The sequence below is a fragment of the Neopelma chrysocephalum genome, unplaced genomic scaffold, assembly GCF_003984885.1.
Source record: "Neopelma chrysocephalum unplaced genomic scaffold, ASM398488v2 Primary Assembly neopelma1_63, whole genome shotgun sequence".
Lineage (NCBI taxonomy): Eukaryota > Metazoa > Chordata > Aves > Passeriformes > Pipridae > Neopelma > Neopelma chrysocephalum.
The window spans coordinates 13,647,778-13,660,034 of record NW_020897720.1 but is presented as its reverse complement, the minus strand read 5'-3'; the positions used below and the strand labels follow the sequence as shown (position 1 = coordinate 13,660,034).

At 42.4% G+C, this 12,257-nt stretch overlaps 1 protein-coding gene across 4 annotated transcripts in view; it reads left to right on the top strand.

Annotated features, from left to right (window-relative positions):
• Nucleotides 1-12,257, top strand: part of CUNH5orf24 (chromosome unknown C5orf24 homolog) — a 22,861-nt gene extending 10,604 nt beyond the window's left edge. The window contains exons 1-3 of one of the 4 annotated variants that reach the window (XM_027682319.1): nt 8-79; nt 7,605-8,034; nt 9,876-12,257. In XM_027682319.1, the coding sequence (XP_027538120.1) occupies nt 7,608-8,034; nt 9,876-9,916 (468 nt within the window). In that variant the 5' untranslated portion in view covers nt 8-79; nt 7,605-7,607 and the 3' untranslated portion in view covers nt 9,917-12,257. Of the gene's footprint in view, nt 1-7; nt 80-3,884; nt 3,906-7,604 lie in introns of those variants that run through there. The other 3 variants (XM_027682315.1, XM_027682318.1, XM_027682317.1) reach the window with 3 other exon arrangements.

The window sequence follows — 12,257 nt, the reverse complement described above, 5'->3', positions numbered from 1 at the left end:
CGCCCCCTCCCTGCAGCGCCCGGCGCGGTGTGGGGAGGCGGCCGCGCCGCCCGCCCGCCGCCGCCCCGAGCCCCCGCAGGTAGGTGCGGGCCGGGCCCGAGCGCCCCGGACCCTGCTCCGCGCGGTGGGGAGGCGGCGGGCGGGCAAGATGGAGCCGCGGCCGGCGGGGGAGGGGAGGGGAGCGGAGCGGAGCGGAGCGGGGAGGAGAAGAGAGGAGAGGAAAGGAAAGCCCCGCTCCGCGCCCTCTGCGCCGCTCAGGGGGATCCCGCGCTACCCTCGCCCCGGGGTGCGGTGCCCGGCCCCGCGGGGCCGCGCCAGGGGAGCTCCGTGAGGGGAGCTGTGCGAGGGGAGCTGCGCCATCGCCGCCCGGGCCGAGGGCCGGGCCCTGCCCGTGCCCCTCGCGCGGGCCGCGACCCCCGGGCGGTGCCCCCGCGGCGGCCGGGCCGGGGGAGCTGAGCCGCCCCTTTGTCCCCTGGGCCGGCCCGCGGCCGCTCCAGGTGCGGCCGGGCCCTCCTGCCGCTCTCCAGCTGCGCCCGGGGATTGTTCGCTGCCCTCGGCACCCACAGCCCCGGCCGTGGGGATGGGGGGTGTGTGTGCAGGGCTTTTCACTTGGAGCATATTCCCACTAGTGTGTGGGGTCTGGATGTGTTCGTGCAGCCCATGGATGTATTTCCTGGCGTGCCCGAGTAGCGGATGCCTTGGCTCACCTGCAGTTCGGGGTACCTGGAGAGCCTCGCTGTGTTCCTGCTGTGCCTCTTTGCGTTCTCACATAACGCGTGGCAGTGCTGTGTATTCTTGTGGGTAGTTACAGATAGTTTAGTACAGCCTTGTTTGTGCATAGTCTTTCTGGGGCAATTAATTTTCTGAATAGTTGCACCTTTAATTTGCGTGTAGTTCTCTCTGGATATCTCTCTAAAGAGAGTAACAGTTATTTTGACCCATGTGGTTTTTATTTTTGTAAAATGAAAAAGTAGGAGGAGCACTCAGTTAATATATTTATTAAATTATTGCTTATTTCTATTTCAGTCTTCAGGTACCACGATTTCTGTTACAACTTTTTTTGTGTGTGTGTGCATGTGTGTCTTTATCCATACTCTTCAGGTTTTAGATGTAACCTTAAAAAAAACGAGCTGTGCGTGTTTGTCCTTTGACCATTGTTGAACAGATTCAACAAGTGGATTTTGTCCTTCTGCAGTGTCACAAAAACGTGCTGCACTGGCTGTGTTTTTGGGTGTGTGGACAGGTGTCCAGAGCCCTTTGCACTGTTGAGGGGTGTGCACCAGTGTCCAGAGCGTTTTGTACCAGTCCTGTCACAGAGAAACACCGTGAAAAAGCACATCAGGGAGGAGGAGCTGGATCCATCTCTTAAGCTTCTGAACCCTTTTGTGGGAGCAGGCTGGGGAAAGAGGAGAGGGTAGGTGAGAACACCCACTGAGATGAAGGAGCACCTCTTACCTCTCCGAGCTATTGTTCTAGACTGCAGCAAGGTCTGTTCCCTGGGGAGAGGAGCGGGTGGGCGAGAACACCCACAGAGATGAATAAGCATCTCCAGCTCCTCAAAGCCCTTGTTCTAGGCTATAGCAAGGGCTGCTCTAGTTTGCTTGGGAATAGCTCCTTGAGGTGAATGGACAATTCACAAATACTAATAATCCTTCATAAAGATCCACCTCTACCTGCTCCATCATTCATATGCATATTTGCTTTGCCTTGAAGTTTGGTAATTACAGAACCACAGAATAATCAGGGAGCAGTTTCACTGTACTCTCCACAGCCAGTCTGTCTGGCCTGGTGGCTGCGCTGCTCCATCCCCAGCTGTGGGGTTTTTCCCCAACCCTCATTCCCTGCGCTGCCATCCAGGATTTCTAAGTCCATTAAGACCATGGTTTTGAGGCCTGGTTTGGATATTTTTTTTTTGAGTAACAGGGACCAGGGAATGGGTCAGTGACAACCATTGGGTAATGTGGCTTAGGCTGACCTGGGACCTCAGTCTGTCTCTGTGCTAATGGAAATGTGCATTTCTGTACCTTTCTTGCCCACAAACTGTTGCTTTTGCTTTCTTGTTGGATTAGTTTTCACCTGGATCAGATCCCTGGTGTTGATTTGCCCTGCTCTTGCAAAATAGTTGGTGTTGGCACAAGGAATGGGAATGTGGGAGCAGAGGAAAGGGCAAGATTGTCCCGTTCAGAAAGTGTGGATTCAGAGTGGTTTCTATTGATTATGAAACCAAACTCTCAGTTGTGTCAGTGTAACTGGAGGTGCACAGGTAATTAAATCATTGATACCATCTTCCTTAATTTTTGTGAAGCTGTCTTAACCCTTTTAAGTGTCCTGTTCCTCATCATCATATATAATCTTAGTTTTAGGGTGGGAAGAAGTCAGCTGACGTCCTTGCTGATGTTAGCATCGAGTGAAACTCTGCCCTTGGATATGACTTATTTGTTTTTTAGGGTTAGAAAGCCTAACGATTACTTGTTTGCCTGGTTTTGCAATCAAATCATGAATGAACCCTAAAAGTTCAGTTTGCTTGACACTCAGCCTTGCTGGTGCTTGCCAACACCACCTCTTTGTGAGAGCAGCTGAGCTCTGTCTGTATGACAAAGCTGGTGCTTAGGCTCTGGAGAGAATTGTTTCTCCAAGGGTGTCTGAGTCAAAACCCTCGAATTCCTGGGGGCAGAGAGGAGCACCCAGGATTGCAGCTCTGGTGAGGAGCAGGAATCACAGATTGGTGAGGGGGAAGGCTCCCCCTCTGCCTGGCATGACTGGGGAAGAGGAATTTGAAGGGGGTGGGTGTTCCAGCTCCAAATAACTCTTCCCTTAACTTCACATAAGAAAATTACCCTGGGTTGCAGGGGGAAGGACCATACTTGTAACTTCTTGTATTGCTTGGGGAACTCTTAATTTCTTAGTGTTTTTGCACTAAGAGTAATTGAGATAGAAACTGTTTCCAGAACTGTGTTGATTCCTCAATCTGCAGTCGCATGTTGTCACATAGTAGCTCTAGCAAGTCACTCCTGTAAAGAGATTATTTCTTATATTTTGACAGTTTTTAATATATTTTACCTAGTGTCAGATGGTGAGAAAAATCATACTATACACCAACTTCAGAAAGGGCTTCATAAGCACAGTGTGGAGAAACTGGTTATCATGCTTCACAAGTAGATTGGATTTCAGTTGTAGGTTCAGGTGTTAGTATATGTTGTGCCACTGATAAAATTTCATACTTAGTATTTTAAAAATATTTATATTTAGAGGAATGCTCAAAGTAAGGTGCAGCTTCGTGAAAGCAAGCAGTTAGAGGGTTTTAAAAATTAGGTAAGGCCCTACTTTAGTTAACGTGTAGAAAAGGAGCTGACAATAAAGGGGACACTTGAAAAACATTTAAATTGATAAATTCATTCTTTTCAGTGAGTGATGAAAGGATTTCTCACACATGCTGTCCTACGAGGGAAGAACAGAACTGATACCATATCTCTGTTGCAGTCTTGAAAGGGATGATATTCTTGCTGCTGCTGCTCAAACCCCCCTGCAAAGCAGTGGAGCCCTTTGCAGCTCCCCAGGGCCTGCAGCCCCTGTGCTGAGGAATGGGGCACAGAGAGCCCTTTATGGGAGATCCCGAACAGAGCCCGGCCTGTGCTCGCTCCAGGCCTTCAGAGAACTGTGCACAAATGATACTTGTAGCTACTCGTGTCGTTCTGTAGCTGTCACATACTTTGTGTGTGTTGGATGGTGATGAAAATGTACTGCTACAGCCTCCTGCAGCTGCACCGACCCTGCTGAAACTATTGCAAGCTCAGTGCTGAAAACCTCTGAAAAACCAGTGGGGTTTACATGCATTAAAAGCAAAATTGTCCTGTTGGCAAGAGGAGTTTACCTTTCCTGGTGTTCATCATTTGGAAAGCTGTCATGTAGATGTACTTCCAGTTTTGTTCCATTTTGCTCTGATTCTCGTGTGTTTTATCAGAGGTCAGAAGCACTTGCTGAGTCAGGCCTGTTCTGGAGCTCACCAGGCCACAGAGCACAGGCTGGGCTGGGTGAGAGCAGAGCAGTTGTGCTGCTTATGTTGGAACTGATTATTCTGCTCAGTGCAAACAATGGGTCACAGGTCCAGGTCTCAGTATAAAACAGCTCCTCAGCAAGTGCCTGTTCTGGGGGGCTTGAGAGCTTCTCTGCTCATCAAAGGTTTCACCTTGTCTATGCTGGCAGCTGAATTCTGCCCATGAAGAAGACAAAGGGCATGATGTTGGAAAGCCAAAGACAGCATCACGTTGCAACCTGAGAGGGTTGTGTAACGTAATTTTGTGTAATGGAATTTTATGTAATGTCATTTGAGTAGCTTTGATCTTAAAAATTTTGTGTAGTGAACAAGCCATGAATGGGGATTTTCTGCAGGGTTTCAAGCCTGGAGAGCAATGGGCCATATCAGTCCTGGGAGCCTTAGCAGCTGTAAGCTCAAGCTGTATGGTATATTAACCTGCATTTAGGGTACAGGGAGGGGTCATTGCCGTGTCCAGACATCCCCCTGCAGCAAAGCTTTGAGTCCCACCTGGATGGTCCCCTTTCTTTCTAACTTCTGTGCTTTGTTGCATGGGAAGCTCTAGTGCTGCCTGTCTTTTCCCAAAGCCAGCTTATCCAGTGTCTCCTCCCTTTCCTAGCATTGCTGTAGATATAAATTACCAGACAGAAAAAGATCCATACAGAAAATCCTCTGCAGACACTTTCCAGTAAGATTCATTTTGAAATACGACTAAATATCCTTCTTGCAGTGCCTCATCTTAACTATTTGTTTATTCAGAGAGTCAGTTGAATCAGTTTAAAAACTGATTTAAGTAAACTGTCGCAAATATTTTTATGTGTCTATTTACAGGTTTTAAAACAAGCAAGTTCTATTTTGTTGGAAACTTTTCTGGTGGGTTTTATTCAAGAATGCTTGCACACAAAGTTGTGTGTGTTTGGCTATACAATTTAGCTAGAGTGTGATTTTTAAATTGGCATAGCTTTGCATTTTATACCAATTCTCCTTTATACTGTATATCTCCCTGCCAAGAAACCTGCTTCCACTCTACAGATAGACTCACTGCATTCTTTTATTCCCTGCTGTAATGTGAATGAAGTAAAGCTGTGCTGGAGATGGCCATGTTAGGGTAATTAAGCTCAATTACAGATTTCCTTTTCAAAACTTTTCAAAAAAAAAAAGTCTTAAATCAAAAAACACAGAATAGAAACCTTGGCTACTACTTGAAATTTTCATGGTTTGATGAAAAATGGTGTTGGGAGGGGGGAAAGCATTAAAAAAAAATCCCATTGGCAGCTTTCCATCAAGATTTGGGTTTGTTTAAGCTTCCTCTTGTAAGAAGTTTTAAACAGTTACTGATTTGTACATCTTTCTTCGTTCATCCATTCCAGTGATACTGGTTGTTGCCAGATGGAAGGTGAACCAGCGTCAGCCAGGTCTTGTGTGTGAAGTTAGAGTCCATTGAGAGCTCTCAGTGGTATTACAGCAGACACAAAACACATGCTTGTGGTGATGGAGCTCCAGCGTTTGGCAGTTACAGCAGAATGTATTCACTGTCTTGGAGTACCTGGGATGGTTCTCCCCTGGAAAGATTGATGCTATCTGTCGGAAAAATCACCCCCCCACCCCCTGAGTGGAATGGGGAGAAAAAGCAGAGAATAAGAATGTAACATAGACAGGAACGAGTCTGAGCAGTGGTTGGTCTCATGAGAAATACCAGGGGCCCCTGCTCTATTCAGTGCCTTCTCCCAGCTCTGGTGTGTTCCTTGGATACTGGGCAGCTGAACTGATGCTTCTTTGTGGCAGTCGAGCTTGAGCAGCTTTTTGGGGCCAAAGCCAGTATTCCTGTGTTTAAAATGAGTCCTGAGACAAGAATGCTGCTCCACCACTCCAAGTGTCTCTGGAGTACCAACCAACAGCTGAACAGCCTTTCAGGGCTGCTGGGCTTCACTGTCTCCGCAGCAGAAGGACCTTATTAGAACCCTCATGTTTGCAATTACATATCATGAAAAATCTCCGGTATTTTTTGTGCTATTGCAGGCCCTTTTCTAGTGGGGTTAAGGAAACGTAACATTTTTTGGACTGCTAATTGTGGAAAACCTTAAGCTTCCTTTTTATTGCTGCATGGAAAAATCTGTCTGGTCTCTTGACCTGAGCTTATTTCCTTTGTCCTTTGCTAAGCACAGGCTTGCAAATTATTCTTAGTTGTTTGTTTGCTAGTTAACACCTGCAGTAACAGTGGTTTCACTTTGCTCTACTTGTACCCTGTGCAACACACCAGCATTGTAGCACTTGGATTATCTCTGCTAGAACATCTAATATTTAAACTATATTATTATCATAATTTCACTATTTGACATATATTCATATGTTTGCACAAGAGTAATGCGTGCTGTAATGTGCATTTGACAAGCCAGGGTAGATTGAGTGTTCCAACAGGGAATGTATCCTTTGCAATCAGGAGAAAAGAGCACGGGGATTTACTCCAGGGTAAATAGACTGTCTCTGCTGTGTGCTTTCTCTCTGGCTGGGAGGAGACATTCATAACTGCCAAATAAATTCAGTAATCAATGGTAGAGTGTAAATGGTGTTGTTGTAGGTGATATTCCAGAGCTGTTGCAGAGAAACTGTAATAAATGTTCCAGACTTTGTCTACTAGAGAAATTTACCATGGGAAGAAGTATTTGGTGTCCTAAGTGTGGCTGTAGGGCACAGAAATACTGTGATGGGCCAGATATTTATTGGCTTAATCTTGTCTTCAGCATGGATAAATATTGCTATCTTAAGCTGAGTATTTGCAACTTATTTAAGTTGTAGAACCAATATAATTGAATGGGTGAAAACATAATTTTATTTCCCAGAGTTGTTACTTCAGTGTTGGCATTACCAGCAGTTTGTACGTGCTCTCCTCACTAGGACAGCAGTGGCATTTTTGCAATCCAGCACCTTCTGCTTCGTTACAGATTCATTTCATCCCTCTGCTTTCCCAATTATGGCACCATTGCCTTGCTGAATGCCTTACCTGTTTCTTTCTCTGACACTGATTGTGACATGAGATTACAGAACTGATTAGCACTTTATTATTTTGCTTCAGTTAAACAAACATAAAAATCTTTAGGACCCTATATTTAGTAAAACAAAAGTGTGATACTTTATCTCTCCTTGGCTGAGTCACAGGTTAATCTTAGAACTAGAACAAGTAAAATTTAGATGAGATTTGGTTGGAAAGGTTTTGAAATCGCGGTGGGTGAGCAAATATTGTATATCTTGGTGCTGAAATGCTCTTGTTGGTTTGGTTTTTTTCCCACTTACTTCTTCTCTGATTATACCTATCTGAATAATACATGGTTTAAACTGTCCTTTTTAACCACGTTTAAAGGTTGCTGTGCAAAACCTCAAGCAAAAGCTTACTAAAACTCAATTTAAAAAGTAATTTACTGGCATCAATACTAAAAATAGACAAAATAGTTTGGACTAATTTTGAGAAACAGGGGTAGCTACTGAAAGATTCTCGCTTGTGCAACGCTGATTATGATGATAATAAAAATATTATTATATATTGATACATGTTTTTCTCTCTTATTTTTGGTAGAAAATGATGCACCCTGTTGCCAGCAGTAATCCAGCTTTCTGTGGGACCGGCAAGAGCTCTTGCCTTAACGAAGACAATGTGAGAGCCGCGGATCAGTTCGACCTTTACGCCACCCAGCAGAGCAAGTACGGCCACGCCGTCGCCCACAAACCCATCGCCTGCCAGAGACAGGACGCCCTGAGCGAGTCGCACTTGCAGACCACGAGCGGCAGGAATTTAGAGACAAAAGATGAACTGAAGAAAAAGAAAAACCTCAACCGCTCCGGGAAACGTGGGAGGCCCTCAGGGACCACCAAATCAGCAGGGTACCGGACCAGCACAGGCCGACCCCTGGGGACCACCAAAGCAGCCGGATTTAAGACAAGTCCAGGCAGACCCTTGGGTACAACTAAAGCAGCAGGATACAAAGTCAGCCCAGGCAGACCTCCAGGTAGCATTAAAGCTCTATCACGGCTTGCAAATCTAAATTATACTTGTGGCAGTGCAGCTTTTCCTTACCCTATGGTGCATAACAGAGGAGTACACGCTGCTGGTGAAACTAGTAGCAAAATCAAACAGCCTAATGAATGAAAGGAGGGAATTAGTAACTCCTTACTAATCTGCTTTACACTGATTTTGGGCATGGTTCTCGCGTTTTGTTGTAATGTTTGTCTAAGTCTGGGTTTCTAGATTTTACTTCTATTCAAATAATGCCCTAGCTACGGGTGCAGTTCATAACATTTACAGTCACATTGAGAAGGCTTTGGTTTAAAGGGGCTTTTGTTGGGCTTAAATCATAATTGATTAGAAAGTCTGAAGCGATGAATTATGCCTTGGTGTCGATACTTAGGTAATGTCCATGTCCCTAATTTTACATCCAATTTCTCACAAATCTCGATGTGGTGATGCATTAAGTATTTGAAATAAGGAGGACAGAATTAGCTGGCTGATGGATCATGATGTGGCCTGTCCCAAAATAAGCAACTTAGGCAGTTAAGTTCTTACTTGATAAGAAAAATTGATAAAGCAGTGAGCTACGTTTTTCACTTCTGCAGGAGCCTCTACAGACCTCAAATAGATACTTAAAAACTAAATGAAAAAACCCCAGCCTTTTCTTTTTAAGGTGATTTCAGGTGGCTTTTGTTTCTGGAGTTGTAGCATTAAGTGAATTACAACTAATACTCCAAAAATATTTTTGAAGATACTAGAGAGACCTGAGCATTTGTACAGTGTGTTACAGCTTCACAGCCTTACTAAGACAAGTTAATTTGCCTTTGGGTGAGAGCTGTTCTTTTAGTTACACTGTCACTGCTGTGTAATTGTGAAATGCCTAATAGTACATATACCAAACCACAAATAATTCTTTGAGATTTGAAATATTTTATAAGAAATTAAGTACTGTTCATTCTGGTTAGGCACTTGGTTAATATTAAGCAGTAAGTTCTTAAATCTGTAAATACCTATTTACGCTGGCTTTGGCCTTTAAAACCTGTGCTTAGATGGCGACAGTTTAATAGCTTTTAAAGTATTAACCTATAATGTTTACAAATTAAACTTTTTAAATAGACACTGTTGCCAAATTTTTAAACTCAATTTTGCCAGATATTCCTGGAAATACAATTATTTCGTTGTTTGACACTTATATTTAAGTTATGTAAGCTTATATATCTACCAAAGGACACCATTTTCATGATTTATAAAGGCAAACTGTATAGCTGATGCAAACAGGATGCAGTTTACTGCACTGCTACACCCCAGATACGGAGTAATTCATCTATGCATGAAAGCTGGAAAAAAAATGTTGTTGGTTAACTATAAATACCTTTCTTGACTCAAACTAAAACCTTCCTTCCTCCCAAAAGAACTGCTCCATTTTTCAACTGGGTGTGTTTAATTTTTTTTTTAAGTGTGAGAGAGTGTGCGAATGTGTAAAATACTTTCATCTAGACTTCAAAAAAATCAGTCCTCAATGTTGCATATTCTTGGTCCTAAATTTATTTTACTGAAATTAAAGCTTTTTTTTTTTAATCTGGAAGAAAATTTACATTTAAGTCATTTCACATATCAAATGACTTTGTGATAAATTTGTAGCTTGAAATATCTGGGGAGGGGGGAGTTTGCAGATTTGGGGGAGCATAAAAATTTGAGTTCATTGAGCTGAATGGGTAATGATGCTGATAATTTTTGTTAACATAAATGTTATTCTGGCCTGCTGTCATTTTGATGAGACCTCTTGATTTCAGTGTTGACAATTTAAGAAACAGATGTCATGTTTCATACCTTTTTTATCAGGAAAAAAGCAGCAAGCCTTCAGGTGTTCCAGTGATGCCTAACACATATTGAGCTGGACTTTTGCTGTACTTTACAATAGGTGTGTTGAATGGTTTTGGGGGAACTGTGTATGCACTGGCAACTAAGACAATGAACCTCAACTTATACTGGATGGCTCCTTAGTCCATAGATGAACTAATGGCAGCTAAACTGCTACTAAGGAATAGTTTCTTCATGGTGAAGCTCTGAAATCCAGTTGTACCTTCTCTTCCTCAGCAAACTCTCCAGTCTGACCTTTAGCAGCCTCTCTCAGAACGATGTCACTTCTGACACGTGCAAATGCTAACGTGAGCTCATTCACCCTCAGGATCTGTGTTGTGGTGGCTGTTTTTAATCAGATGATTTTTCAACTCAAGACTGCTTTAAGTTCTTTCCTGAACTCAGCTGGGCAAGCAGTCCTCTTCAGCTGAATGTATCACTGCAGGAGTGTCACACCTCGCTGGCAAGGAACGTGTTGCATGTCACCACTGTCCCTTGGAGAAACTCCACTCCTTACCTCCTCCTGTTTATCCTGTTGGCTCCTGCTCCGTTCCTCACTTGTGCATCCACTCAATGGTGCTGTGCTGTGTGTCAGGAGATAATGCAGATGTATTGCTGTTCTGCTAGTATAATTTGTATTCAAGTATGCTGATGAAATAATGAAATCACCTAAGCAATTTCTGTTCATTACAGTGTTTATTAATTATATCAGATGGAATATAATCCCAGTAAAAACTAATTAATGTTGTCAGTTGTGAAATGATGAGCATCAAGTAGAAAAGTGTTCAGAGTCTGTAATGGGCTGCTTGGCACTCCAGATTTAGGAAGGAGACCAGAAGTGCACTGCTGGGCACTTCCTAATTCTGCTCTGTTTTATATCTGACTGGAGTTTACTGGTGCCCTGCAGTGAGGGGAAGGAAAAAGAGGATAAGAGATTCAAAGTGACTAGAAATGGAATTTTCAAATACTCCTGCTCTTCCTGTGTGTACTCTGCAGAATACATTGTGCTTTTTTCAACACTTTTCTTTCCATGAGAAACACTGAAACAGCATGTTAATGCCTAAACTTTATTAGTACCAATGGGAAAACTGGCCTTTTCCCCCCATAGTATTGAAAACATTACTTGTAAGGTAAATTGCTTATTTTATATCATATATCATAATTCAGCTATTCATAAGCTAGGATCACTGTTGTGTGTTAACACTGTTCAGAAGACCGACATGTCAAGTTTGGGTTTTAATAATTTCTTTGAATTATCAAGTTTCTAACGTCTTATTTATACATAAATGAAATGTATTAGCTTGCTATTATTCCTTAATGATGCTATACAAGTTCACTGTTTAATATACATATAGTAACTACTATTCATTTTCTGATTAAATTTACTTAAACTTTAAAACCAAATAATTTTGCTACTATAAAGTCTTGCACTGGACAGATTCAAGATGCTAGCACCATATTTTGGCAGAAAAAAGTCAGATACCATCAGAAGCAGCTGACTTTGATATCAAAGATAGTATTTTTGAAATCAGCACTTAGCTTTGTCATTAAAGCAATGTTCTTTATATCTTGGATTTAGTTTGAACTAATCGAAATAACTAGAGCCATTAAAGATCTCTCTTCTGAATGAATATATTTTCATTTTCTCTGAAGGATCTTAGAGTTCAGTCAGGACAAGACCAAGCATTGTCAGTGAAGAGTGATGTGTCTGTGAAAAGAATTACCTGGAACTACAAAACACAGAGTAATTCAGATGAGAATTAACTCCCTCCCCCATTTTTGAAGAGCTTTAAAAGGCAGAGCAATGTGAAGTCATTTGTGTGATGGTTTCATTAGCTGTGACTCTGCTGTTCTTTGTTATATGTATAATAATGTTTCACACTATCCTTAGAGTTGACAGTTGAAACAGCTGATAACAATCATAAATACTTGGAACTGCAAACTTCATTTCTGACCACAAAAGAAGTTTATTCTTCTCTATTTTAATGCATATATTTTAACACTGCTTAAATATATTTATGACTTTAGTAGAGATTAGACCTTTCTCCTTGTGATTTTTTTTTTCCAAATAGAAAAATCTGTATTCTAAAATTTGAACCACTTTCTGATACTTTAATCTTTCATCATTTCCTTTTCCACAGGTTTACTTTGGGGGAAACAATAATCTGTTAAATAACTAGTATTATCAGCACCCTGTCCTCTGCTGTAAAAAGCCTGATTAGATACTGTGTATGTTTTTATGTCCATGAACTTGAGCTACTCGTGTGCAATTATGTGTATGGGAATGGAGTAGTGTTCATGATCTGTATTTACATCATCATATGGATGTATATTTATTAATAAAGTTAATACTTTAAAACCTAA